This window comes from Pholcus phalangioides, unplaced genomic scaffold (genome assembly GCF_987345545.1).
Source record: "Pholcus phalangioides strain wild (caught in Gottingen) unplaced genomic scaffold, Ppha-v1.0 ptg000042l_1, whole genome shotgun sequence".
In the NCBI taxonomy this organism is placed as follows: domain Eukaryota; kingdom Metazoa; phylum Arthropoda; class Arachnida; order Araneae; family Pholcidae; genus Pholcus; species Pholcus phalangioides.
This window is the reverse complement of record NW_028301628.1, coordinates 36658515-36686110: the sequence shown is the minus strand read 5'-3', so window position 1 is coordinate 36686110 and position 27596 is coordinate 36658515. Positions and strand designations below refer to the sequence as shown.

The 27596-nt window shown below is 38.4% G+C and overlaps 1 protein-coding gene across 1 annotated transcript; it reads right to left on the bottom strand.

Annotated features, from left to right (window-relative positions):
- Positions 1-20853: 20853 nt before the first annotated feature.
- On the bottom strand, positions 20854-26552 carry LOC149064963 (DNA-binding protein inhibitor ID-4-like). The gene is made up of 2 exons (XM_089254909.1): positions 26018-26552; positions 20854-21938 (listed from the first exon to the last, which is right to left on the bottom strand). Exons 1-2 carry the CDS (start codon positions 26372-26374, stop codon positions 21864-21866), a joined length of 432 nt encoding a protein of 143 aa, XP_089111035.1. The 5' UTR covers positions 26375-26552; the 3' UTR covers positions 20854-21863.
- Between the last annotated feature and the right edge of the window lie 1044 nt (positions 26553-27596).

Sequence of the window (27596 nt, the reverse complement as noted above, 5' to 3'; positions counted from 1 at the left end):
GAACTCCTAAATGAAAAATTATTTTAGAATACATGAAAATTCAAAATCAACTGAACTAAACAATTTTAGAACTGACTGAAAGAAGTAATTTTAGAACCAAGTGAAATTTCCATTCAATGAAAAAATAGTTTCAGAATTAATGAGTATTATGTAGAATTAATTAAAAGAAATAGGAAATTTCTGATTGAATGAAAATTCAGAATTAATTGGAATTTTCATTTAATGAGAAATAATTTCAGAAATGATTAAAATTCTTATTCAATGAAAGAAATAATTTATAAAAATCAGGGAATAAAAGTTGAAAGAAAAAGTTTCGGAATTAATGAAAATTCTTATTTTATGAAACAAATCATTTTAGAATTAATGAAAATTCAGAATACGTTTTAATAAATAGTTTCGGAATAGATGAAAATTCCTATTTTTAATGACACATGGTTTCAGGATTAACGAAAATTCAGAAAAAGTTAAAAGAAATAGCTTCGGAGTTGGTAAAATTTCTTATTTAATTAAAAAAATATAATTCCAAAATTAGTTGAAGCTCTTAATAAAAGAGAAATTGAAGTTCTTAATGAAAGGGATAATTCTAGAATTTTATTAATTCAATGCATTTTTTCAATTATTATTATTATTATTATTTTTGGTAACAATGTGCGTCAGCCCGTATTTAGCCTCCCCAGCGCTACCCAACCCGCAAGGGTAAAAGGCTTATATCCCGGGAGGGACAGAACCTGGGTCGTGTCTGGTCTGTCGGAGCCCGTATTTAGGTTCCGAATTTTCCGTATTTTTTTCGATCAGATATGATCATCCCAAGAAAGTGTATTACAATACGACTGAAATGACTCCATTGAATATTGAAGGACTGGACACACGCCTTCCCCCGTGGCCCCCATATCCTGCAGTAGGGCCCTTCTTGCGGGGCCCCTTTATGACGAATTTATAGCGTGAAAAAACAAAAAATGTTGAGAATCGTTCCGGGGCGCTATCAACCCCCCATCTCAGAGAGAAATCGAAGCTTTCCCGAAGGATGGAATGACTCCTGAAATTTATTAATTTATGTGAAAATAACAAAAACAACTTGATTTCATGTATACATTAGATGTTTGTAGATATTGTTTGTCATATACAGTCGGCCCCACTTAATTGGATAACGGATACCCACACTAAAACAGATAAAATCCTCTGGCACCAAAATTTCTCCCATAGCATAGAGACAATGTTAAAGTGTTCCCGGCTTAATAACTTCAACGACTTTTCCCCACTTAATCGAATATTACGTTTCACATGTCCAACCGCTATACATATAATATTTTTATTGAATGAAACATTTGGAATTAATGTAAAATGTGTTACACACTAAGTTAAGATATAAAAAAAAACATTTGTAGGTATTGGCCACTGGCCTCCTAAGTATTGAAGTTGTCTTCAATTCGTACATTTAATTATTTCATTTTTTTTCTCTGTTGAGCTAATAGAGGGCACTTTCTCAATGAAAAGTTAGTCTCAGGTACTGGGATCGTTGTAATATTCATTATAATTGCCAAATTTATTCGAGCTTTATTAATATTGATCCTCGTCAGTTTTCAATACACATACTATACTAACGTTGTGAGATGGCAATCGAATTGTTGTCCCCCCCCCCCCCCCCCGCATATTCGGATGTCCCGCTTGATCGGATATTGAGTGCTGGAATCTTTGATATCAGAATAAGCGGGGCCGACTGTATTGTTTGCTTTGAAATGACTTCAAAAAATTTGCGTAATGTCACGGGAACAAGGATGAAAAAATAAATAAATCTCCGATCTACCTCCTTCTTCTATTTCTTGTCGAGCTTCATCGAAAAAAGCCCACCAGCACCTAAAATTAGGAATTACTTCAGCAAAAGCGCTTGAACGCTCAATCACACGCTCAAACACGTTGCCAGATAGCTCTTGCTTTCGAGTTTGATGAATATAAACAATTTTTCAATCGCTCTAATCACAGTCAAGAATCTCATCTCCTCTCTCTCTCTCGCAACCCTTTTCCCTTCACGATCGTAATCTTTGGTGCTCCATTCTCTTCTTCTCAATTTCTTTCTTTCTTAAATAGACAACACTCCATCTACTTATGATACCTGGAACCAAGAAAAATAATCAACAAAGCAATTAAAATCCTACCTATTTCAGCTCGGACTTTTTTTTATCAAGTTTATGTCATCTCGAAAAGAAAAAAAAAACAACTTTTGTTTTTATTATTTTTTTGTTTAAAACTAAGAAGAAGGAAGAGAACTTGAAGAAGAAAAATCCTCTTGTCTTCATAGAAAAGAAGGTCGCCTTGGCCGTTTACCCTAAAAGAAAATAATAAAATAAATAAAAGGAAGAGAAAAACTGTGCACACCTGGCGAAATCGTCGAAGCGTTACCGAAACACCCCGCCATGATGAAGCCCATTTTACAATTGGCAAATCTCTGAAAACACATACCACAGCGAAATTTCTTGCGTTTTTTTTTTATTGTTGTTATTATTATTGCAATTATTATTTTTTTTTTTCCCTTGACGGCTTGCACCTGTTCTCTTCCGCACACCTGTGCCTCGAACTGAACGCGCCATTACATGCGCGCATTTCTGTTTTGCTTTTTTTTTTTTCTTCTCCTCACGTACTCCTTTCTTGGAATGGAAGTATATTGGTTGATGATGGCTTCTCTCAAAAAATATGTTGAAATTTGAATAAATAATCCAAAAAATTAAATAAATTTATTTTTATCCAAATTATATCAACAGCAGTGTATGCCCGTTGGGGGTGTATGGCAGGTGCGGTTGAATTTCGGGGGGTGGGGGGAACCCACACTTACGGTCACAATAATTGCTTTCATAAAGTCTGAATTTTCATCACGGAAAAATTAATGCTGGAATTATTTCTTTTATAAACTCTGAATTCCCACCATAGCCGGAATTGTTTTTTTAAAATAAATTTTGAATTTTTATCAATTCTGGAATTCTGAATTTTTATCATTTTTGGAATTCTGAAAATTTTCCTAATTTCTGAATATATTTCTCTTATCAATTCTGAATATATTTCTCCCATCTATTCTGAATCTATTTCTGAATCTATTTCTGAATCTATTTCTCCCATTAATTCTGAATATATTTCTCCCATCTATTCCGAATCTATTTCTCCCATTAATTCTGAATATATTTCTCCCATCTATTCCGAATCAATTTCTCCCATCAATTCTGAAACTTTTTCTGTCATTTATTTCGAAACTTTTTCTTTCATTTATTTCGAAACCATTTCTTTGAGATTTATTCTGAAACCATTTCTTTCATTTATTCCGAACTTATTTCTTTCATTTTTTCTGAATTTTTATCAATTCTGGAATTCGGAATTTTCGATTCCCCTCTCTCACAGAAGAGGAAAAATAGGGACTAAGGTGCCCCGCGTCTGGTAAGGGCGGACTTGATCGACAAGTCAAACTCAGCTATAACGACAGCGAAGATTCCGCGAAATTTTGTCGTTATAACCGAGTTGTCGTTACAACCGATGTTGACATTCTCAAGATCTTTTAAATATGAATTATAAAAGTACAGATGAATTCAAATACTATAAGTGAAGTTTTTATTTGATTTTCACTGGGGAAGGGGGAGGGGAAATAAAAAAATTTGAACGACAAAAATACGGGGAATCGGAATCACACATAAATACGGGACATTGCCAATTCTCACCGAAGATCGTCGGCGAAATTGCCAAATATTGAGTAATGCGTATACGTTAACCCTTAGCGGGAAATCAAAAGCTGCATTGAATGTCACGGAACAAAAAGTTGTTGAACATGAATATTTATATTCTTAGTCATATTCATGCGAAGGTTATGAATAAATAAGCTCCTATAGTTCAACCACTTTACGATCAAGGGCGTAATATTGCGTCCAAACGCCAGTAAAATAAATTCAAACAAGTTCTCTTCGTTTTCTTTCCGCTCTCATCATGGCCAAGCTTTGTTGTAACCCTATAATTTTTTTTCCTCTCTTCTTTTTTTTCCACATATTATGATGTATCTTTCTACTATATAAATACATATAACAGTGAAAGAGAACAGGTAGGATGAGACTGAAAAGACAAATTTGTTTTGTACCTACACTCTTATCAATTTATCTATTATACCGTTTTATCATTTTTCATTTGTTTTTTTTACCCTTCTTTTTCTACTCTACTTTCGTTTCCTTCTTCTTTTTCTAACGTGCGGTTAGGTTAGGACAAGGTTGCCATATTTATCGCCTATTCGTCAAATAGGCGATAAGATAATCGATAAGATTATCCGAATTTGTTGCCAATCGATTGTAAGTGAAGGGGGTTAAGGGTGCTCAACCTTAGGACAGTGTGGACCACTTCATTAGTTTGAAAACTCGACACGGGCCACTTAATTAATTAAATGATCCAGAATAGCGCCGCAAGTTACTTAAGGGATCTATAAATGTGCCCCGGGATGCTTCGGTGATCTGTAAATATGCTGCGGGTTCACTTAAGTCTCTGGAACTGTGCCGCGAGTCACTTGAGTTCTCTGGAACTGTGTCTCAGGCCCTCAAATGATCCATGTCAACCTGTAAATATGACATGGGCCACTTAGTAATCTGGAGTTGTATCACGGGTCACTTAAATTATCTGTAAATGTGCCATGGGTCACTTAAGTGCTGTGGAACTGTGGCGCGGTGATCTTTAAATATTCTGCAGGTCACTTGAGTGATCTGGAACTATTCCACGAGCTAATTCAGTGATTTGTAAATGTGCCTCGAGCCACTTTAAACGATCTGTGAATATGCCACAAGCCACTTAGTGATGTGGAACTGCACCGAGGGTCACACGAGTGATTTAGAAACGTGACGCTTAGTTCACTTTTACAAAATTTGGTTTGAGGACGCGGTCGACATCAGATGGCTCAAAGGGTCACATTCGGCCCGCGGGCCATAGGTTGAGCATGTATGCTCCAGAAATGTCTGGGCAAAACATTTTAAGAACGGAAGCAAAAGCGTATAAAAAGGATCGTTATATCCGAAAAGTCGTTGCATGGCATCGTTATTCTCTATGAGAATCAGCCGGAACCGCCAACTACTGACGTAAAAGCCGAGGTGTTGTTATAACCAAGTTTGACTGTGTATATACAGCGGAACTCCGTTTATACGACGTTTGGTTTCGGTCGAAAATCGTTCTTCTACATTTTTAAAGTTAATATATTTCATTTACGCGACGCAAAACTTTTAATTATACGACTTTCTCATTTCGACTCGACCCCAAATTTTGGGGAAAATGTCATGTTCTGTCAATCGAATTTCAATATTTTTTCGTAGATAGCATAAACACATCATAAAATAATTAATAAAATTATTACAAAACAGAGTTTCCTTTCAGTTTTTATTTTATTTTAAATCACAACGGCCGTGACTAGCATTTTGATAAGAATTTTTCTGAATTTTGAAAATTAATTTGAAAACAAAATCTTATTTACAACAAAATTTATTTTTTAAACTTTCAAAAATAAGCAACAAAAATTTTAATTTTTTTTTAAAGTAGCTGACTTTTCCCCCCCCCCTCCCCCCCGAAAAAATAAAATCCACAATTTGTGTAAATTTTGCAGATCACATATCAATAGCTTTTCTTCTTTTTATGAGCATTTTGCCTGTTGTGGCCTTTGAATTTGCATTTGAAACCGAATTTAAAATTGAAAAAATTTAGGGAAAATGAATTTTTTTGAAAAAAAAAAAATTCAGATACTGTATTTAAAGCCATTCACGGTTTTTTCCTTACCTTTGGTATTTCATTGCGTTTTTTTTTTTTCTGTAAAAGCAAATACAAGGAAAAATACAAAATTCCTAATACATTTCAACACACGATGAATGCGGTCTTTTGTATTTATCCCGACATTCCTTTTTTTCGTTGGCTCTTTCTGAGTGTATATTTGTGCAAAGGTTTAGTTACTCTTGAAAATATTGAATGAATTGAATTCGACGTATAATTTTATTTTTTTATGTATATATATTTTCCGGAATTAATTTATAAATTATAAATACAGCCGAAATAACTTAAAAATGCCATCAAAAAATTCATTTTCTAGAAAATTCGTGATAGAGAAATAATTTTTTTTTTTAAAAGCGAAGTAAATAGAGACGAAAATATGCGAGTGTTTCGTTAAAATTTTCGTTATTCATTTAAATTACTTACATAAAAGCTACTCCACTGAAAAAAAAATATGTTATGGCGATAGAGTAAAACATTCCATTCCCTATGGAAGTACTTTTACCAAATCTTTCAATATTATCTGATGTGATTTGCGGGTGGTCTTTTCTCTCTCATCATTGTCCGACCATATTGGTTGTTGATATTTGCTGTTTTTTCCGACTTAACGATGTGATTGATGACACCATTGTCCTGGTAGTAATTGATGGATGCAGAATTTCGAATTCCTTCTTCCACCGAAAATAATTTTTGTTTTCCGATTCAAAGACACTCTGATTGGATCTATTTCACGGATAACTGCGCTCGAAATATCAGGTTCTCTGTACATTTACCTGTAAGATCTAGTTTTTTTTTTTAATTTTAAAGACAGATTTCATCAGTGAATGGTCCTTAATTTCATTTTTTTTCCTCCAGTTGAAGCTTTGCAGCAGCAATAACATCAGCCATGATGATGAAAACAGCTTTGATTGACCTTTTCTTTCCTCTTAAACTTCATTCAAAAAAACATCCTTTTGGACATTTCCTCCAGACGTATAATAACACGTTTTAATATCAGTAGTTTCTTCAGGGACGTTGCAAATCTCTCTCTCTCTCTCTCTCTCTCTCTCTCTAATATAGACGGCTCAATCTTTTGCTATCATGGTTCAAAGAGCTGAAATCGAAATTAAAATGGAAAAAGAAAAATGAATAACCTTCTCTAAGATGAGAAATGGCGCCAGACGGAAAAGACTTTGATATTCTTGGAATCCTCTCTATACAAAAAAGACTATGTTCATTAAATTAATACACAGATAACAGCGATTTCTGATGTAGTTCAAGGCAGTGCTCTTCAATCGCTAGTCCGCGGACCGGTGTCGGTCCGTGGGAATTTCTTTTCCGTCCGCGAAACATTTCGCCCAATTCATGTGCGTTGCTACGGTAAATGTGATAAATCGGTTGTTATACATAATAGCCGTTTATTATGCATACTTACCAAGCGTTTTGGTAAGTTTGATAAATTTAGCATTTTCACCGGTGAATATGCATAATACCCAAGTGGCGTTGATGAATTTGATAAATACTAAAAAAAATTACCACTTTTACCCGAGGTTAAGCATAATAACCGTGTCATTGGTAAATTTGATAAATACGTACTTGAAGTTTATCGCCTTTATCTGTGATTATGCATTATAATACCCTAGTGCAGCGGTTTTCGACCGATGCTCCGCGGCGACTCAAAGAAAATAAAATAAATCAGTAAATTTGATTGATGTATAAAAAAAAGAGGTCTGCAGGGGGTTCGCCATAAAAATTGTGTACAAAAAAGTGCTCCTCGAGTCAAACAGGGCTCCGCCGTAGAAATTATATACTGAAAAGGGCTCCGCGAGTCAAAAAAGGTTGAGAACCTCTGCCCTAGTGTAATTGATGAATTTGATAAAAAGGAAAAAAAAATTATAAATGAGTCTAGTATGTGTGATGAATATAGTCAGACCCCGATATAATGATGATGACAAATTTTACGGTTGTACCCCGATATAATGATGACAAATTTTATGATCGTGATCGTACCCCGATATAATGATACAATACACACGTAAGAATTATCGTGTATAGTATATCGTCTTAGTACGATTTATTATGTTTACCAAAGACGCGATGCTTGGGTATTATGCATAAGCACCGGTGAAAGAGATAAATTTAGAGAAATTTATCAAACTCTGGTTGATGTTTCGACCAACAGCGTTCTTCAGAACACTGTTTAAAGGGGTCTCATACTTTTTAGCTTCAAGCTGAAAAACTTCCTCAAAAACTATGCACCGGTAAGAAATATTATCAAAAATATTCTTTAGACCAGGATTACACTATAAAAGTTTTCTAAAAGTTATTTTATAAAATTTGAAAAATTCAACCAATAAAATTATTGGTTGCATTCGCTCGAATGTAACCTATGAACTTTATTGGTTGGGTTTTTTTTTAAAGTTTTATAAGAGGGATTTTATCAAACTTTTATAGTGTAATACAGGCCTTAAACAATGATTTATTTCAAATTTGCTACACACATATTTACGATAGTATGTATATGGTTATACAATTGAATCCCGTTTTAACGAATACCGTTATAGCGAAAATCTGTTTTAACGAAGAATTTTCTAATCCACCAGATAAGTTAGGAACGATGTAAAAATCGGAATTCCTTTATAACGAAATTTCGTTACAACGAAGCGATTTCTCCGGTCTCTTGGAGTTCGTTGTAACGGGATTCGACAGTGTAATCCAATATTATCATTATTTACGTATGTTTCTTCGGTGCTTATTTAGGTTTTTTTTTTTTTTTTTTTTTTTGCAAATTTTCAAACATTAGAGGTCGTATTACGTAAGCAAATTTTTAGCCATTTTTGATCCCTCCCCTTGTCAGCAGAATTTCGTCATCACTGCCCCCTACCTCCTAACGCATATTGGTGGGATCAGAAATGTTCGCGGGATTGGGCGCGTGTCCCTCCTCCCAGACGAAAAGAAAATTATTTTTTTAATGCAAAAAATATATTTTTTTTAAATTAAAATTTCGAAAAGAAATACTCTTATATGTTATAATAATCGATTTCTGACGATTTCAATGCTATTTAAAGGGTAAGAACTCAAAATTTCCCTTTAAAAAATTCATTTCGACCCAGCCTTTAAGCCATATATGGTACACCCGGACCAAATGTGGTCCTGAAGGTTATCCGATGTGGCTTGCTCCCTCAAACAAAATTTTGTAAAAATGAACTAAGTGGCACATTTTTACAGATCGCTTAAATATCTCGTGGTACAATTCCACAGCATTTAAGTGACCGTGGCACATTTTCAGATCACTGAGGTAGGCCTCAAAGATCAATTTCGTATTCAAAGATCACCTAAGTAACCCGCGACACAGTTACAGAACACCTAAACGATCCGTAACACATTTAGAGATCCCCTGAGTGGCACGTGGCACAGTTTTAGAGCACTTGAGCGGCCCCCAGTGCGGTTCTACATACCATTCAAGTTACCCGCGTCAGCAAATCGGAAACCCCCTTCCCCCCCCCATCGATGGTGACGTAATACTTGAATGACTCCTCAAGAAAAATGTATTGTTCAATATTACATAAACACGCGTTATCATTAAACATCAATTATCATTAAACATCAAAACGTATAAGATCCATTCATAAATATTTGATTCAAGAAAAAGAATTTTTCAATTTTAAATTTAATTTCAAATCATATTGATTCAATGAAATTTAACACCATTTTGCTTTACTTGATAAAATGAAGTTTTCTTTGTGTTTTTAATCAATTTTTGTTCAATTGCATTGAAATGAGGCTCTTAAGAAGGTTCTGAAAGGACGTGTTTCGTAACAAAGCACATAATCGGAACGAAATATATTGCGGTGGGCATGACGCAGGTTCCTTCTTGATATCTTTGGTGTTTGAGGGGTGGTGAGTGATTAATAAAAACTACTACCCCCTGCCTAGAGCAGTGAATCCTAATAACGGGTGTGCCGTGAGATCCATCAGGGCAGTACCCGTAAGATATTTTGGGCATGTAAAGAGGAATGTTATTGAGAGAAGAACTCTCTCTTAAGAACTTTATTGAAAATAATAAAACGCTATTATTCCTGAAAAAACTGCCTCATAACACTTCAGGTGGTGCCACCTGTGTCTCGGGATTCGACAGGGATGCCGCAAGAAGTTTCTTGGAATCCCTGCCTATCAGAGTCGATTTCTCTTTGAATGCCCTTTCTTTAATTAAAGTACCGAACCACTCAGGGCCTCTTCGTCTCATGGGCAAACGGGGAAAATGCTCAGGGCCCCCATAATTGACTGAATTTTGTATTTTAGGCACAGCCCACGTGCCTCCTTCCCCCTGCGTACTCCTCTGCCTTAAGAGAGACTGCATATAAGAGGCCCTATCAGAGGCCGATGGTTTGGCCGCCCCTATACCAGTCTTTAACTCTTTCTTGACCACTCATTTGCTGAAAATTGCCACCAATGGTCTGCTTAGCCCCTCCTCTTCTCTCTCGATATGGCTTTGTCTCTGAGTCACTCTTTTGGTTTCTCACATGCTTTCACATTCTCTGGGTCACTCTTTTTGGTCACCCCCATTCATAATCTATCTGGGCCATTCCTTCAGTCGCTCACTGACATGTTTCTCTGTTTTAAAAGTCATTCCCATGGTTGATCACTCTTTTTGTGGCTCACTGACTTGATCCCTTTCTAGTATATGTTACTCCCTTTCGTCGTTCACATCGCTTGACCAATCGCTATGTTTTGCCGTTCACTAACCTAATTCCTTGCTCTCTGGGTCACTCTTTTGGCCACTCCCACAGTCTCACCCGGCCCCTCCCCCAGGGCCGTCTTAAGAGCGTTACGGGCCCCCGGGCCAAGTGGTCTTTTTGAGCCCCTACATTGCAAATTCTAGAACAGTTCAAACGGATCTCATTTTTGTGGGGGCCCCACTTCTTCTGAGGCCCCCGGGCCGTGCCCGGGTGGGCCCATGCGTTAAGACGGCATTGCCCTCCCCCAGATCACACTTTTGGCCACTCCCATGCTCGCACGCAGTTTTGGTTGCTCACTGACCTGATCCCTCTCTGTATGTCATTCTTTTAGTCATGCCCATGCTTGCAAACTCTCTAGGTCACTTTTGCGGTCGCTCCCACACTCCCCAGATCGGTGTTTCTCAACAGCCGGTACAGTGCCTTACTGGGGCCCTGACGTCATTCAAACCGGGCATTTAATTTCCATTTAGTCGTTCGTATGACCGAGCCTTTTACTCATATAAAGAAATCAACCGGGCCTGCGAACTTCTAAAGGTTGAGAATCACTTCCCTAGATCACTGTCTTGGTCACTTCCACGCTTGCACACTCTTTTAATTGCTCACTGACCTGATTTGATTTGACCCTCTCTATTTGTCGCTCTTTTTGTCCTTCACACGCTTGCACACTCTACAGGTCACTCTTTTGGTCGCTCACTGATCCAGTCCTTTGATCTCTTGGCGGAAGCGGCCGTATGGTTTTGCTACCCTTCTATACAAGTTTTCTTTACAACTCATTCCTCAAATTTGTCGCCCCTCCCCTCCGAAATTGCTGTCCTAGGCTATAGCACGCTTCGCCCCCCCCCCACTCCCGTAAATACGCCACTGGGCCCCCATAAATTCATATTTTCACAGAGCCCGAGGGACAGGCCCAGCAACCAGTATGAATTTCTTACAAAATAGCCCGCAAAAATCCATCTCCACACTCGGCCTCGCTATGAAACGAGTTTCGGTCTCGCATTTACGCTAATAGTAGACATCTATATAGACATCCTTTCTTAAAAAAAAAAAATTGTGATTACTTTTTTTTCGCAACATTCGTGACGCAACACTAAACACACAATATGGCGGATGGAATTTTTTTTCCGCCATCGCCAAAACAACGCACGCTGCACACCTGTGCCAACTCTTGCATAAATAATCTAGTATGATAACACACACTAAAAAGTTTTAGTTCTTTTTTTTTGTTTACTATAAAAATAAGATGGGAATTCGTTTTTTCTCCTTCAGATGCTATTATTTTCCGAGTTCACGCTTCTTTTTCTTTGCAGCCGCCGCATTTTCTTTTACTATATTATTGCTATTCCTGATACTAGTTCCGTGGGATCCACGAAAGGGTCTGAAGCGTGACCGAAGTTTCTGCACGGCCTGCCCCCAAAGAACCGAAGGCTTTTTTATGAAGCTCTCACACAAGCCACACACATGCACACCAGAGTTCCATAACCTCTTCTAATACTACCCCCTTTCGCATCTATCTGTATCTATCTACACATAGATACACATGCACGCACACCTGCAGAGATCCGTGCAAGATTTTAAACAACAGAAAGATTATTACGCATTGGAGGTAAAATTATTCGGATGATACAGATCAAAGTGTCGATTTGGTTTCTTCCGAGTTTGGAGCTGACTTGGACCAGCGACTGCTCGATATGGAGTCCTTGAGATCAGATTTCATTATTGCTGAGTTTTACCCAGAGGTGTATTCAGGGACGGGCTTAAGTATTTTGCGGCCAGTGCCAAAAACATTGCAGCCCCTCCAAGGGTGTAGCGAGGGGGGGGGGAACTTTGGGGTCTGGTGTCCCTCCCCCCCGAAATGTGAGAAAATAACCGAAAAAAAGGGAAAAATATGGCCAAATCTATTGTTATATCGCTTCGGTTCCCCGCCCCCCCCCCGAACGAAATTTCTGGCTACGCTTAAAGGGTGGGTCGCAGTGAATTTCTTAAAGAGAAATTTTGAGTTCTTACCCTTCAAATAGCATTGAAATTAACACAAATCGATTATAATAACACATAAAGGTACTTTCTTTTGAAACTTTATTTATTTTTTAAATTTTAGTTAGTTTTACATTAAAAAAATAATTTTTTTTTCGACTGTGGGGAGGGGGAGGGGGCAGTGCTGACGAAATTTTGCTGACAAGGAGGGAAGGGGGTCAAAAATGACTAAAAATTTGCTGACGAATACTTGAACAGCCCCCTGTCCAGTACAGTCAAACCTAGTTAATGAGTCACTCTTTTGGGAGCAAAAATATGACTTAGTAAGCGGAGTGACTCGTTAAACGGAGTAAGCCATAGCTGTGCCAATTCCTGCCTGAGGACAATTGGGACTTCCAAGACGTGACTCGTTAAGCGGAGTGACGTGCTAACCGGGTGACGCACTAACGAGGTTTGACTGTATTACGACTCCCCGCAACACTGTTGAATTCCCTTTCTCCAAAGTAGCCCACCCCAATTCGGATTTCTCACAAAATAGCCTTGATAGAGAGCACAGTTGAGCTAACTGGGATTCGAATTTGCATTTAAATAATTTAAGAAAAAATTAGCAAATTCTGACTTCCCCAGGCCTCGACACCTTAGCAACAAAGGATCTCTCTCTCTCTCTTCTTCAGAAAAAAGTGATTTTTTTTCCTTCCAATAGTGATCCTTTCACGTTTTTTTTTTTGTACCGTATAGTATATACGAGCCAGATCCTTTCAAGTATTTATGGGCATTATCAAAGACCGAAAGGGAAAAAAAAAAATACATATAAGGTTTTTTTGTATTAAATAGATTCTTTCCTTTTATGATACTATATAGCGTATATTCCTCACCGCTATACAATATTACAAGCAAAAAAAAAAAATCTCTTCTCTATATCGAGAAGAAAGTAAAGTGATTCGGATAAAGCGGTACTCTTATATAACGCGTATTTAAAAAAAAAAAAATGGAAGAGAGATTATATTATATACAGACGGAGGGAGGAGGAGGGGGGGGGGGGAGAGAAGAAAGCTTTTTTTTGAGAAAGCCTTATGGCCTTCTTTTCCTTCTTGCGGCCGGCGTGGGAAAGTTTTAATGCACAAAAGAAAGAGGGGTGGGGGAGAGCTTTTTATATAAGAAAGAACAGGCCAAAAGAAGAATGAATAGAAATCGAGAAGAGTGCGTGATTGGGAAAAACCATTGGGCCTTAACCTCTTGCAGCTGAAGATTGTTGAAAGTGTGAGGGAGGGCCCCCCATTACCTAACGCTGAGGCCATGATGACGACGACGGCGGCGGCCCCAATATTAAGCCCTTTCTTGCACTTTTGTGTGTGGATAGTTTTTTTTTTTTTCTCACTCGCCCTCTACGTTTTTTTAGTGATAGTTGTTACTATGAAGCGCAGTTGGAATTGGAAAAAAAAAAAGTGGTGAGGGTTGATGGTGCATTTTTACCAAACCCGATGTTGTGGGTGGGTGTCGTGATGACCTCGGATCGGTGAATTCTCCATGAATGGTTGTCATCCTTGAAGTCGATTTTCCAATTTTCAAAGATTCAACTCGAACCAGTATCCAGTGGCGTCGGAGCCGGGGTTGCTGTGGGTGCTGGAGCACTCAAGGTAATTTGTGGCTCGGGTCTGAGCACCCCCAGAATTGATTGAGAAATCGTAATTTCCAATATAAAGCTCAAGACGAGCATCCACAGGTTCGAAATATTTCCGACGCCCCTGGCAGTATCTCACAACATAAAAATATTTAGGGTGCATAGGTAAGTCTCTCTTGCCTCAAATTACTAGCGAACCGTAGGGCCGTCCAAAGAGCATCATGCCCCCCCCCCGGCCAAGTGATTTTTCTGAGACCCCGCCGGGGAAATTTACATATTTTTACTCTGGAAAATCCCCACCAGATCTTATTTTTGTGAAGCCTCTCTTCTCTTAAGGCCCCCAGACCGTACCCTGGCAGGCTCATGTGTTAAGATGGCACTGACGAACCGTTGATCCTAATGCCGGACTTAAAAGTATCCAAATAACTGGTATACCTCAGATACGTTATTCAGCCGCTGTGGTGGTCGAGTGGTCATAGTGACGGACTCACGTCGCGAGGTCCTGGGTTCGAACCCCACAATTGCCACAGTGGTGGTTGGCTGAGTTGGTTTTCTGTGGTGCACAACTTCAAAGCGCGAATGCGAGCCGATCTCCCCCTTTAAAAAGTCTCGCCACAGACAGCAACAGACCTACAAATGTGATTCAATCATAACACATCACTCACCTCACTTCTGAAATATAGATGGCTGCACTGAAAAATCAAACATAGTACTACATACGCACTCAGACTTTCAGGTACACACACAGTTACACTTCCGGCACAACTCACTAGGAAGTATATAATCGCCCATAGAGATGGTGATAGACCTGAGTTGTGCTCGGTTTGAAAGAAAAACATATGTCATTCACATTGCAAGGGTTGTATATACCGTAGTTATTAAAGGGGTCATTTTCAAGTATTACGTCAGCATCGATAGGGGGAGGGGGTTTCCGATTTGCTGACTTTTGATGGGAAGGGGGGGGGGAGGTTGGAGGATGCTTACATCATCCACCACCCTTTATAAAAATATGAAATATTCTTAATGGCACCATGAACTGTGGTTTGTGAGCACCTGAACTAACAATCTCCCTATTAATAAGTGTCTTAGAGAGCCACTTTAGTGATCTCTAAATGTTTCGTGGACCCTTCAAGTGATCTAGAAATGAGTTTGGGCCGCTTAAGTACTCTCGAACTGTGTCACGCATCATTCAAGTGATCCGTAACTATGCCGCAGATCACTTCAGTAATCTGGGAATGTGTCGAGGGTAACTTGAGTGATGTAGAGCCGCATTGGGGGTTGCTTAAATGCTATAAAACTGTGCCAACTGTCACTCAAGGGATTTCTAAATGTGCCACGGATCACTTAAGTGTTCCGGAACTGTGTCGCGGGTCACTTAAGTGATCTGTGAATGTGCCACAGGCCTACTTGTGTGATCTGGAAAATGTGCCACGGGTCACCTAAATACCCTGGCATTGTGTCATGGGTCACCTAAGCGATCTATAAATGTGCCGCTTAGTTCATTTTTAAAAAAAATTTGGTTTGGAGGGGGGGGGGCAGGCCACATAAGATAACCCCCCGGGCCACATTTGGTCCACGGGCAAGGATTTATCATTACATGGCTTACTTCAGATTAGAAAAAGGGGTTGGAATTAACTGCACTTTAGCTTAGATAATCGGCGTTATATAAAACGGGTACTTTCCTCTAAGTATTCGTTTTACAGTGGAATAGTATATCCAACGGATTTTGGTCTCTTCCAGATCACTCAAACGGTTCCCCGCCACACTTTCAGATCACGCGACTCCTCTCTCTCGCGGAACATTTCCAGATCTCACACGCAGGCACACTTTCGGATAATGAGAGTGACTCGTGGCACATTTCCAGATCCAGGTAACTTAAGCGACCCTGCGAGACACTGTTTTCGAACCAATGGCTTCCCGGCTTGCACTCTTCAAAATGTTGACCACCCTTGTCCTAGACCTAGATCCACGCAAGTTTACGGTTATAACACCATTGGTGCTTAAAAAAAATATTTAAAAAAACAAAACAACAACAACCAAATCTCTTAGGGGTCATTCAAGTATTACGTCAGCATCGGGGGGGGGGTCGGATTTGCTGACTATTGATGACAGGGGGTTTGAAGGTTGCTTACGTCATCAACCACCCCTTTTTGAAGATATGAAATATTCCAAGCTGCTGACGGGGGGTCAGTGTTTTGCTGACAAGGGGAGGAGAGGGGGGTCAAAAATGGCTGAAAATCTGCTTACGTAATACTTGAATGGCCCCTTATGAATACAAAAACAAAAAGAATTCCTTCAAAACATACTTGTTGCCACGACAAAAATAAAAAAACCCTACAGTTCAATATTATGTTTGGGGACTGCACGTGTGTACCAACCAAGCCGAGTCGTCGCTGCATCATTCAAAGAACCAAGAGTTTTATGGAGGAGGGAACGCCAGGATATAGGCATACACGAGAGAGGATGGCAAAAAAAATATATATATATCATTGTATTAAAACCGTGGGAAGATTACGTGAATATGAGTTTGGATGGAACACGTGCGTTATTACACACTCACGCAGCGTACATATTGGTATAAATACCCTTCCCCCCCGACGTCGTCTTTACACAACTGCCCTACCTTGGGGATGGATATATACGCCATTCATTTTTTTCCCCCTGCATCCTCTCTTGGTTGGATTCTCGCGCACGTGTGCAGCAAGGAATGGGTGATGCGTCATCATCCTCACATGTTTCTCTCTTTTCTTATTCTTATAATATTATATGATCCACCACCGAAGGAGGATCTCCTTGTATAAATTGGACAAGGGGGAAAATAAAAAAATACAAAAAGAGGGACACCGGAAATTGCCTCGTAAAAAAGAAAAGATCGAGATCGAAATAATAGACGAATAAGGACAATCAGCTCTCACGTAAGTGTGGCATTTTATAAGAATAAAGGGGAAAAAAAAATTTATATAGCTCTATATATAATTTTTATCTTTTAAAAGTTTTATGTGAGAGCTATATCATTTATGCATTGGAGATATTGGATTTCACCTAGCCGTGGTGAATGGAGGAAAATGCCCAGGTGGATTGAGTGAGATCTCAGTGGCGTAGCCACCAGGATAAATGAGTTTTTCGCGATTTTTTTCTCATCTTTGACATACCAAACTGCGTGTGTGTGTGAGAAAAATTCACCGCCAACAATTCACCGACAACAGTTCACCACCACGCAATTCACCGACAGGACAATTCCAATTCATCAGTAAAGTGATATAGTGAGAGTGGATGAGCAAGTGATCAAGTGGGAGTTAGTGAGTGAGCTCACGCTCATTCAAATACTGTCACTCATCCACTCACTCGGTCAAACTTGCGTAGGCGAAGGATCGTTCGTGGGAAAACAAGAGAGAAAAGATATTCCTGTAGTAAATCTTCACTTCGCTTCTCCCACTCAACGGACCCCTGGGGGAACTTATTCACATTTGCAGGACTGAATTAATTTATGAGCTTCCATTGGATCACATGATTCTAATGGATGATTGATTGATGAAGTGGGAGTTATGAATGAGCGTCCAGGTGATCGAATTAGCGAGTGGGTGTAGCAGGTGAGAGTCACTCACTCAGTCATTCACCCAGGGCCAAGTGGTTTTTCCGAGACCCTAATTGGTAAATTCTAGAAAATTTCAACCGGATCTCATTTTTTTGAGGCCCAGCCCGGACCCATGCGTTAAGACGGCACTGCATTCAACCACTCATGCGGTTACTCACTGTCGTTCATATAGTTACTCACTCGCATTCAGTCATTCATACTGTCACTCATCCACTCACGCAGTTACTCATTTATTCACTATAGCTGTTTTCACTGAGTCATTCGCTCACACATTTGCGCAATCACTCGGTCACTCACTAGTGACGAACTGTTGTCGGCGAGTCTTCACAGCGATGATTTTTTCGTTGGTGAATTGCATGTCAGTGAATTTTCTGTATATTGTCAACCTGTAATTCTTGCAGGCCCTAAGGTCGTCCCGCATGGGGCATCAACTTCTGAGGGGGTTTGACAGTACGTCCAAGAGATAGATCTTAGGGGGTGCTCATAAAAATGAGATCTGTTTGAAATTATTGAAAATAAGCATTTATAGGTTATATAGCATTATTGGTTATCAAGCATGTTTAGCCAGGCGGAGGGCGCTCAGAAAAATCCCTTTGTCTGAGATGGGGGGTAGGATGCACCTAAAGACGGCCCTGGCTAGCACACTTATAATACAGATATCGACACATCCAAGGCGCTCGGCTACAATGGTGGCTAAAAAATTGTATTGGAGATATTTACGGGTGCATAGGTAACAGCATGCACCAGGACCGTAACTAAGATTTTTGCCGCTCCCACAACTTAAAAATTCGATAATTTTATAATGGTGTCCTTTGTACCCACCTAAAACTGCCACCCCCCCTATATTTTTTCCATCCAGGGAAGTTGCACACCCACTCCCTGCCCTGGCACACACTACCATTTTACTGGTGAGCCGTTGATCCTTGAGGCATACTTCCCAATTAGAAAAAGTACCCAAATAACGTGCAGAACGGACACCCCTATAGATAAGAGGGAGTGTTGGTGGAACTTAGATATGCCATTCATGTTGTAAGGGGTTGTATAGTAATGAAAATAAAAAAAATTAACTTTTTATATGGGCATCCTGTACTCAAAAACCCAATTACAAAGGTGTTGCCCTGTCTCTCCTGATGCCAAAAAAATTACGTTTCTAAGTAATATTTTAATGCAAAAATGGGAGGAATGTTGGGGAAAAACAACATAAAAAAACACTAACGGACAAGGCCTTTTCCTGATTTATGCTATTCTTTTCCTACATTCCCCTGTTTTTCGAATATCTCAGTGAATATTTTTTGTTGGCATCAGGAGAGACCAGGCAACAACTTTCCAATTGGATTTTTTGATTTTAGTAACTATACAACCCCTTGCAACATGAATGAGGTATTCTAGTACTACATGTTATTTGAATACATTCTCTAATTGGAAGTATGCCTCTAGCATCAACGGTTCGCCAGTAAAATGCAGTGCATGCTGTTACCTATGTGCACCCTGTATATAAAACTTTCTATGTGTTGTTATATGAAATTGAGGACAATACAAAATTTTTGAAATTTATACGTGAATATCAATACTGAAGAGAGTCAGCATATCCTGGATGAAAAGTCGAAAGAAATACTATTTTTTTACCTGTTTTTTGTGGAAAAAAACGTTTGGCATCTAAAAAATTGTTTTGCAATTCACCAAGCCCTGCTTTATATCCTTTACCCATATTAAAAGACACACTGTCATAAAATCAGAAATTTTGGTGATTTTTTGTCAATATATCGATTTATAGTCGTTATGATTTCTCAAGCCCTGGTCCTAAGGGATGGAATTATCATTGTCTTGAATTAGTGTCAGCTTTGGAAGATACAGTATTATTATTATCGTCAAATATTAATCAAATAGGAAGAATAGCTATTTGGATATTTAATACATGATATAAAACATTGTTAAGCTTGCCTAATATTTCAAAACATGTATCCAATGGAGATTGTGATGCAAACTTTTTTTTAACATGTTAACTGGTGGTTTTTTGGCCCACCAGTAAAGAGAAAAAATGTTGAATGACCTGTTGGATGCCCTTACCTCAAAGTGCCCCTCACAATTTCTTATAAAATGGTTGTGATGATTAACCACATTCCACCAATACATCGAACATAAATAATTATGCATCAGCTCACAATAATCCAAATTAAATGGAAAACTGTTGGTGAGGTTATTGATGTATAGTAAATTTCTATAGTTAATATCATGCCCTGCAATTAGGTCTTGAACGTCATTGTTGGTAATCAATAATGAGTCAACCTGAACTCAAATTATTTTAAAATGTTTTTTTTTCCCAAGTGTTTATGCTACTTACATTTTTCCAAAAAAAACATCACTAGGAAAAATTGGATAATAAGAGTATTGTAGTCACTGTATTGTGTGCGTGGATTTACAATTATTCATATATCTTTAATTGGTTTTTAAGTATCGAGCAATTTGATTGCAGTTAAGATGATAATACTTAAGCTATCCTCCATCTTGTGGGATTCAGACATTACAAAATAGCTGCTGCTGCCAGACAATTATTAGATGAAAGATACCATACTCGATGGCAAAGCACCCTACATAAAGCTCAATTCGAGCAACCACTAGTCTAAAAAACTTCTGACACCCCGACCCTAGCTCTGTAATCGAATTATACACAGTACATTATTCCTATCATGAACGATAATTCCTGTGATATTTATTAATGGTGAAATCTCAATATAATGGTACTACGCAGACCAAGGAAAAAAATATATAAGCAGCAAGTTGACATTACAGTATAGACGTTTCGAAACAAGACTGCAAAAAATATAATTTTAGAGGGATTCTCTCATTGACGTATTGAGTATCATTGTCCTGAGATTTCACTGTAACTGAATATCAATATTGGAATAAACATGTTTATTCCAAACTTGAATTTAATTTCTAATGGATTATAGAAATTGAATTCAAGTCAATACCAATATTGAAACACCCAAAATTGCGCAAGCGCTCATTCCTGTCGCGAACATTTAGCACTGCAACATTTCATGAATCCCAAATTTACTTTCCCCAATTTATAAATATGCACTACTTGTCCTTGTAATAATTTCGAATCCTTTCTGGAAACCTGTTATCAGAAAATAAGAAAAAAACCTAAACAAGCATGCAGAGCTCAATGATAATACAAATGATTGATAATATTCAATATAAATTTTTATTATATAATATCTTCTTTTTTGATACTTACAATTTCATTTTTTTCTCCCTTTATACAAAATTCCAGCGAAAGCCGGAGAATATCACAAAGAACATTTGTACACCAAATGTAGTCGAAAAAAAACAAACAAAAAACTCATAAATATTAATGTGAGCCTCAGATACACTTCTATTGTGAGAAAAAAAGGAACTTGTGTCTTATTATCGTAGATATGTAAGATATCGCTTGTCTTAGAAAGGAGAAAAAACATAGTATAAGAGCATGAACAAAAAGCATAGAAAAACAGTAGTATTCAAAGCATAATAATAATAATAATATTTGTTCCTTAATTTGATCTTAAATATTTTGTGACCAAGTTGTTCGAGGGCTCACGAAGAAGAAAAATTCTTTCAAAACCAACAAATCAAATTTTGTGGCAATGTAAAGAAATCAATAAAAAAAAAACATCGTTCAACAAACATTTACATTAATTCTCTCTATATACAATCTCGAAACTAATAATAAAAAGATCCTGCAGACAAAGCTTCATTTTCCATATAATAAAAAGAAATCTCGAATAAGAAACATTACTGAACCGATTGCGATAGACAAGGATGACTTTCTTCGACAGAGTTGACCACAGTCCAATAGTTTCTTTTTTCTCCTAATATACGTTTGTTTTCACCAGGTATTTATGATATATATGTACAGTCAACGATTTCCCTATTGAGATCCTCTGTTGAAAGAATAGTAAGGAAACCACAACATTTTTTCTTCTTACTGTTGTAAAGCGCCAGTCTGCAGTCGACTAGGATGGTTTAAAAGATTGCGGAGGAACTGCAAATCACCATTAGTTAATTTCTTATATTAACGAGTGAAGTAGAACACACACTTTATTCTCTTGGACGCTGCTTTTTTCCTACCAATCCATTAGGAAAGAAAACGAGCAGTGGGAGTAAAACAAGGACACCCAGATCCATCGAACAATGATTGTGTTCTCGAATTCTAACAGGAAACTGGCCTGGTCGTGCTGATGGCATCACTGAGATGTGCTGCTACGACTTTGTCCATTTGTGTGACCTGCGAAAGATTAAAGAACACAAATTAAATGCCATGTTCGATTTAAAAAACTTGTTAATACAGTAAAAGACTGTTTGAAGGGCTCATGCTCTTATCTGGTTATACATAACAGAGCTTGACAAAAATTGAAAAAAATTTTAAGTGCAAGTCAAATTTTTCTTAGGAGCCAAGCCCCAAAGAAGAATATGCCAAAAACTGTGACAAACATTGCAGACAGTCTTCTATCCCCAAAGCAGAATGTTTTGCATCGTTCTGCAACCAGCCCTTGGAGCTGATTCGAAATGTTCTGCGGTACGACTTCTAAGGGTTATTCCCATAGTAGCATTTTCTACACTTTTCTCAAAATTCTTCCCCAAATTGTTCTGCAATTTATGTCCCAATTTTCAACATATTCTGCTTTGGAGTCTTCTATTATGTGAATTTTCACTGCAGGACATTTCTAGTCATTGGAGGGCTCGTTGGAGAGCACTGCAAAACATTCTGAAGGGAGCGAAGAATGATTTCAATTTCAAGAAAAACTTTCCTAAATTAAATAACTTTTCTCGATTTTACCCTAGATTCGTCTAATAGATTACTTATTAGCTTAGTTACTGTGTAACACTGATTTAAGTTTAGTTATCTAGGGTTAAAAGATAAAAGACACTAAGAAAAATATTAGGCGCCATTACAGATTTTATAGTCGCACTGTAACCTGGGATTTGTCAAGTCATGTTAAAAATAGGTGTGTATTAGCACCTAAAATTCTCTACATGTGGTTACCTAATTAGACTGAAAACCACATGAAGTTTTTAGGGAAAAAATTGGTTGAATAAAAAGCTCAAAATTGACCGTTTTTCTTTCAAAAAAATAATACTTTTGGCTCCTAAAAAATTTTTGCTAGTGCCTAACTGTTTTCTCGATTTGTCATGCACTGCTATAACAGTATTTTCAATGTATTGAAATTATATTTGAAGTATTATTGTATTACAAAATATATTTTCACTTGTATTAGGTCTAAATAGTCAAGTTAATGATAAAATATTTAGTAAGTCTGGAGCTGAGAGAGAGAGAGAGAGAGAGAGACGATCGACGGCTAATTACAAGATAATCGCTGCTGAATAAGCTTTGTGCTATTTTCCCCCATCTTGAAATATAAGTATTAAGGTGTATTCCAAGTGAACTTACTGCAAAAATGTGCAGTAGTTATTAAAAGAAAAGAGACACATATGCGGCGCACCAACCTAAAAATAAAGGTCTGAGTGCGTGTGTGTGTGTTAAATACGAGGCTGGGACGGGGTCTCTTGATTTGTTACAATGAGGGGAAACGTGAGGGATGGGAAATGATGTGCTCACATACACACACACGTGGGCCTGTCACTCATTCTCGGAGAAAAACTGCACTGACTTTATTTTTCTCTTTTTTTAGTCTCGCAATTAATTCATCCTGTGACAGTGTGGAAGTGAACCTCTACATTTTGTTTTCGACGTAGATTAAATCAACAATCAAAACAGGCCAGTGGCCCGGCCCAGCTCGGTGGAGGAACATCAAAATTTCGGGATGACATACAAAAAAAATCGGGTTTTTTACACAGATAAATGTAAGGTGTAGGAACAGTAATTAGCAGGGTCTGTTTCTCGCACTGAACGACTCTCATCATTTTGTTCGTTTTTTCAAGCTATAAATTTGTCATAAAGGGGCCCCGTGAAAGTCTGGTCTTGTGGGGGGCCGCAAAAGATCTCAGCCTAGAGCCCTGGTCCAGGACGTGGAGGCATAGTTTCTAACATGGGCAAACGGGGTACGTGCCCAAAATTTGGTTGTCTTGGCATTTAATGGACACAACCCACATGCCGTTTCCCCAACTTTTACCTATTCCTCACAAAAAAGGGGAGGCCCAAAAAATTCATTTGTTCAGGAATAGTGAATACTGTATTGTCGCCCCCTCCACCCAAAAATACACGATACGCAAATTTTTAACAATAAGAGGACATGAATAGTGTGACGGTTGGAGAGATGGCATCTGCCGAGTGTTACAATCGCGAACGTTACGCTGTTCAACATCATGTACCGCTATTTAAAATCCCCCCCCCCCAACAACGACAATTTCAATAATATCAGTACAATAGTAGCCACAGATGCTTCAACACTGTTCCTCCCCCGACTATTGTTTTCCCCAGCATTCTCCTGCGATGTTTCCTTCTCTCATCGACAGATGGCGCGATTTCTCGATCCCCTCTTCTCCCTCCCCCCTACCTGATAAGCAATCCCATCACAGTCTGGGATTGGGGAAAATTAACTGTACATGAGAACCAAATATATTTGATACAAACCACCTCGAGGAATCAAAATTTCCAATGCATTCAGTTTTGAGACCCAAACACTAAAATATTCCTCACCTAGCTCTATGCAGTCGTTCTAATGTTATTGAATTCATTTGAACAAAGTGTTAACTACTGGAAAATTGCATAATTCCCGCGATCCACACGTAAGCAAAATTTACAACTCTTCAGCTGCATGTTAATTACACATTAACAGGGTCTGTGTGGGTTAACGGAACACGTACCCAGGGGCTACAAATTTTTGGCTGCTTTTGTATTATTGGTATGGGTCCCCCCCCCGAATGAATATGCATAAGGGGCTCCCATTGCCCTGGGCCCGAACTTAGTAAGAAACAGGCCCTGTGCACATTGACAATTACTGATACGTTGTGTGTCTAATAGATATTTAAAACTGAAGAGCAGCCTTTCCCAATCGGGTTTGAATTCCTCTGATACATCGTTGGGGGGTTCTCTGAACTACAACAGCGAGTTTTAAAATAGTAGTCAACAAGGGTAGCGGAGAATAACAAAGAAAAGAGTTATTCTTCGCTACAATAACATAGAACAAGAGGGGGGTCGTTGGTAGGTAGAGCAGTCTCAAAATCGTCGCTAAATGTGGTAATCTACCGATTTACATACTTAATATAGAATAATCATAGTACTAGATGTAATTATCATAGTGGTGGCATGGGGGAGGGGCATGCGGAAATACCGATAAAGGGGTCTTTGGAAAGAGTTAATTGAAAACCCTGTTTTATGTATAAAATACGGATATCGTTTCAAAAGCACCGCGAGGGTAAGAAATTGTACATAAACAATTAACATGCATACCTGTCTTGAACTTCCAAAAACTGACACAAGAATGACTTATCTAAAACTTATATCCTAGGTAGGATCAGAACCTGTACATATCCTTGACATTTAAGAGAGGAACCACGTAGAGTTCAATGCAAGATTTTCCTCTAGAAGAGGCTTTTCGTGAGAATTCCTCGGAAGTTTAGGTGAAACGTACACACAATATTTGTGATTCATCTACTTTTCATCTTTAAATCACACGATACATATTAAATATAGCTATATTACGAGAGATTAATGTCGTATTTCTCAAAGTGGGCGTCACCAACCTTTGTCGGGAGAGTCGCGCTGGGGATATTGATTTACGTGGCTATTTACGTTCCGAAGTGGTTCTGTTTTTATGAGGGGAAATGTACACTTCCGAGGAGAAGAGCCATAAATTGAGAGACGGAGCCACGGGTGATAAAAGAGAACCACTGGATTAATGCATGTTGTGAAAAGGTTCTTACAAAAAAAAAAAGACTAAATTAATGTTATAATATTGATTAGTTAGATAATTCCAGCTCCAGACACTTCTAATAAATACTATATTGACATAAATGATACAAATCCAGTGAAACACCTCTTTTACGATCTCAAGTAATAATCTTACATATATATAATTTATTTTCTGTTGTATGTCCTTTATACAAAATCTACAATTTTAGACCGATCTCCCATCAAATTTTGCATTTTAACCAAACAGGAATGATAGGCTACTTTAAAAGCCCAAAATGGGAGGGGGAAAAAAGAGCCTCAACAATGACTTTTGGAATGTTAAATTTATTTAACGTGGTTCCCAAACTGACATAAACGCCTCGGAACACACCTCTTTTTCGGCCACATGAAAATTAAGAGGCTTCAAGGATTTTTCTAGTAGGGGGGGGGGTTCACTGTGCAATAGTATAAACACCAAATTTATAGAGAACAGAGAGATAAGAGATATTTACCTCCAGAGCAGCACAGGTATTCGTTCCAGCGGGTAATACACCGAGAGGTTGCCTGCAAGGACTCATCGCTGACAGGGAGGAAGCTGCTGATGCTGGCCTGGCGGTCACTGCCGGATGCGTCTCCAGCGCGATCTGCAAGTCCAGGATGTAATCGATGACGTACTGAATAATCTCCAGTTTCGACAGCTTGCGATTCCTGGGCACGTTCGGGACCAAGTCCTTCAGTTTGGCCAGCAGAGACTGCATCTCCTCATGGCTCACGTCCCTCTCCTTCGCCGTCGACGAACGCGACTTGAGGATTTTGTTTTCGCTGTGTTTCGCGGAGGACATCTGTAAATCACCACACGTAGCCTTCATTATTATTATCTTTCAACGGGGGTAAAAGATGAGGTTCCAATCCAGCAGCAACAACAACAACAACGAGATAAATAACCACAAACACGTAGAAGCAGAATCGAAATAATCCAATATGATATCGAGAGAAGAAAGAGCACAAACAACAGCGCACAGGGCGACTCCAAAAAACGGATCTGTTGGAAAAATAGGAAATGGCCGTTCTTTATACAGTCCCGCTGCTGTGGGAGGGGCTTGTGTATTGACGTGCGGGAGGGCCAATGGGGAGACGACTTTCGTGTGACGTAGTAGGTTTCGGGGCGGGGTCTCGGACTAATCGGGTGCAGCCGTCAATCAAAGCGGTTTGGAATGACCGCAAGGCGCTCAGCTGTCGCTTTTACACAATAGGTGACTCTTTTTTGTGTGTGTGTGAAATAATGAAATGTGGCTCTCCAAGAGAGTGGAAGAAGCATTTGGTTGTGTTTTTCCTCCCTCCTTCGAAAACTCCCTGAATTATTTTCTATTTTTTTTTTTTCCATGTGTACAGTGGGAAAAGTTTCACGAAAAGAATTCATGCAGCTGTGAAAGCCTAGGCCAAGCAGATGTATTAAGCTTAAAACCATCTGTTTAAGTCCATGAAATTCGTTACTTCCCCCCCCCCTTCGTACAGTTGTAATTTGAATTTGAAATTCCTCATTAAGCATTACCTCCATTTCTTCTTTTAAGGTATCCGACTACCTTTCTTGTCACTTTTCTTTAAAATGGTTCTGGAGTGAACTTTAAATACATTTTTTGATAGAAAGTGTCTCGAAATGGTGAAAACAGTGACGAATTTTGGCCTATCTATTATATTTTCTAAGAAAAAGTCGTTTTTATGTCAAATTTTAGGCAAAATTCATGTGATATTCGAAACACGATTGCAAAAAATTTTATTAATGAAATGCTTTGTGATTTTCACAGTGCATTTAGCTAGCAATGTTACAGGTTATGGACCAAAATTTAGAGGATTGCATGACATGTTCATGAGTTACACCAAAATATGTTTAAGTACGTGTGAATTTTTTGGAATTTCATCCTAGATTTTGTCTATAAAACACTGTAATTCAAAAGATATATGTGATAGACCTTAGATTTTGGTTCATAACCTCAACAATATACAGCAAAATATCACATTAAAATTTCGTAAGGATGCAATGCATCAATTTTTACAAATAATGTAAAATGTCAAAAATGGCATTCTTCGTAA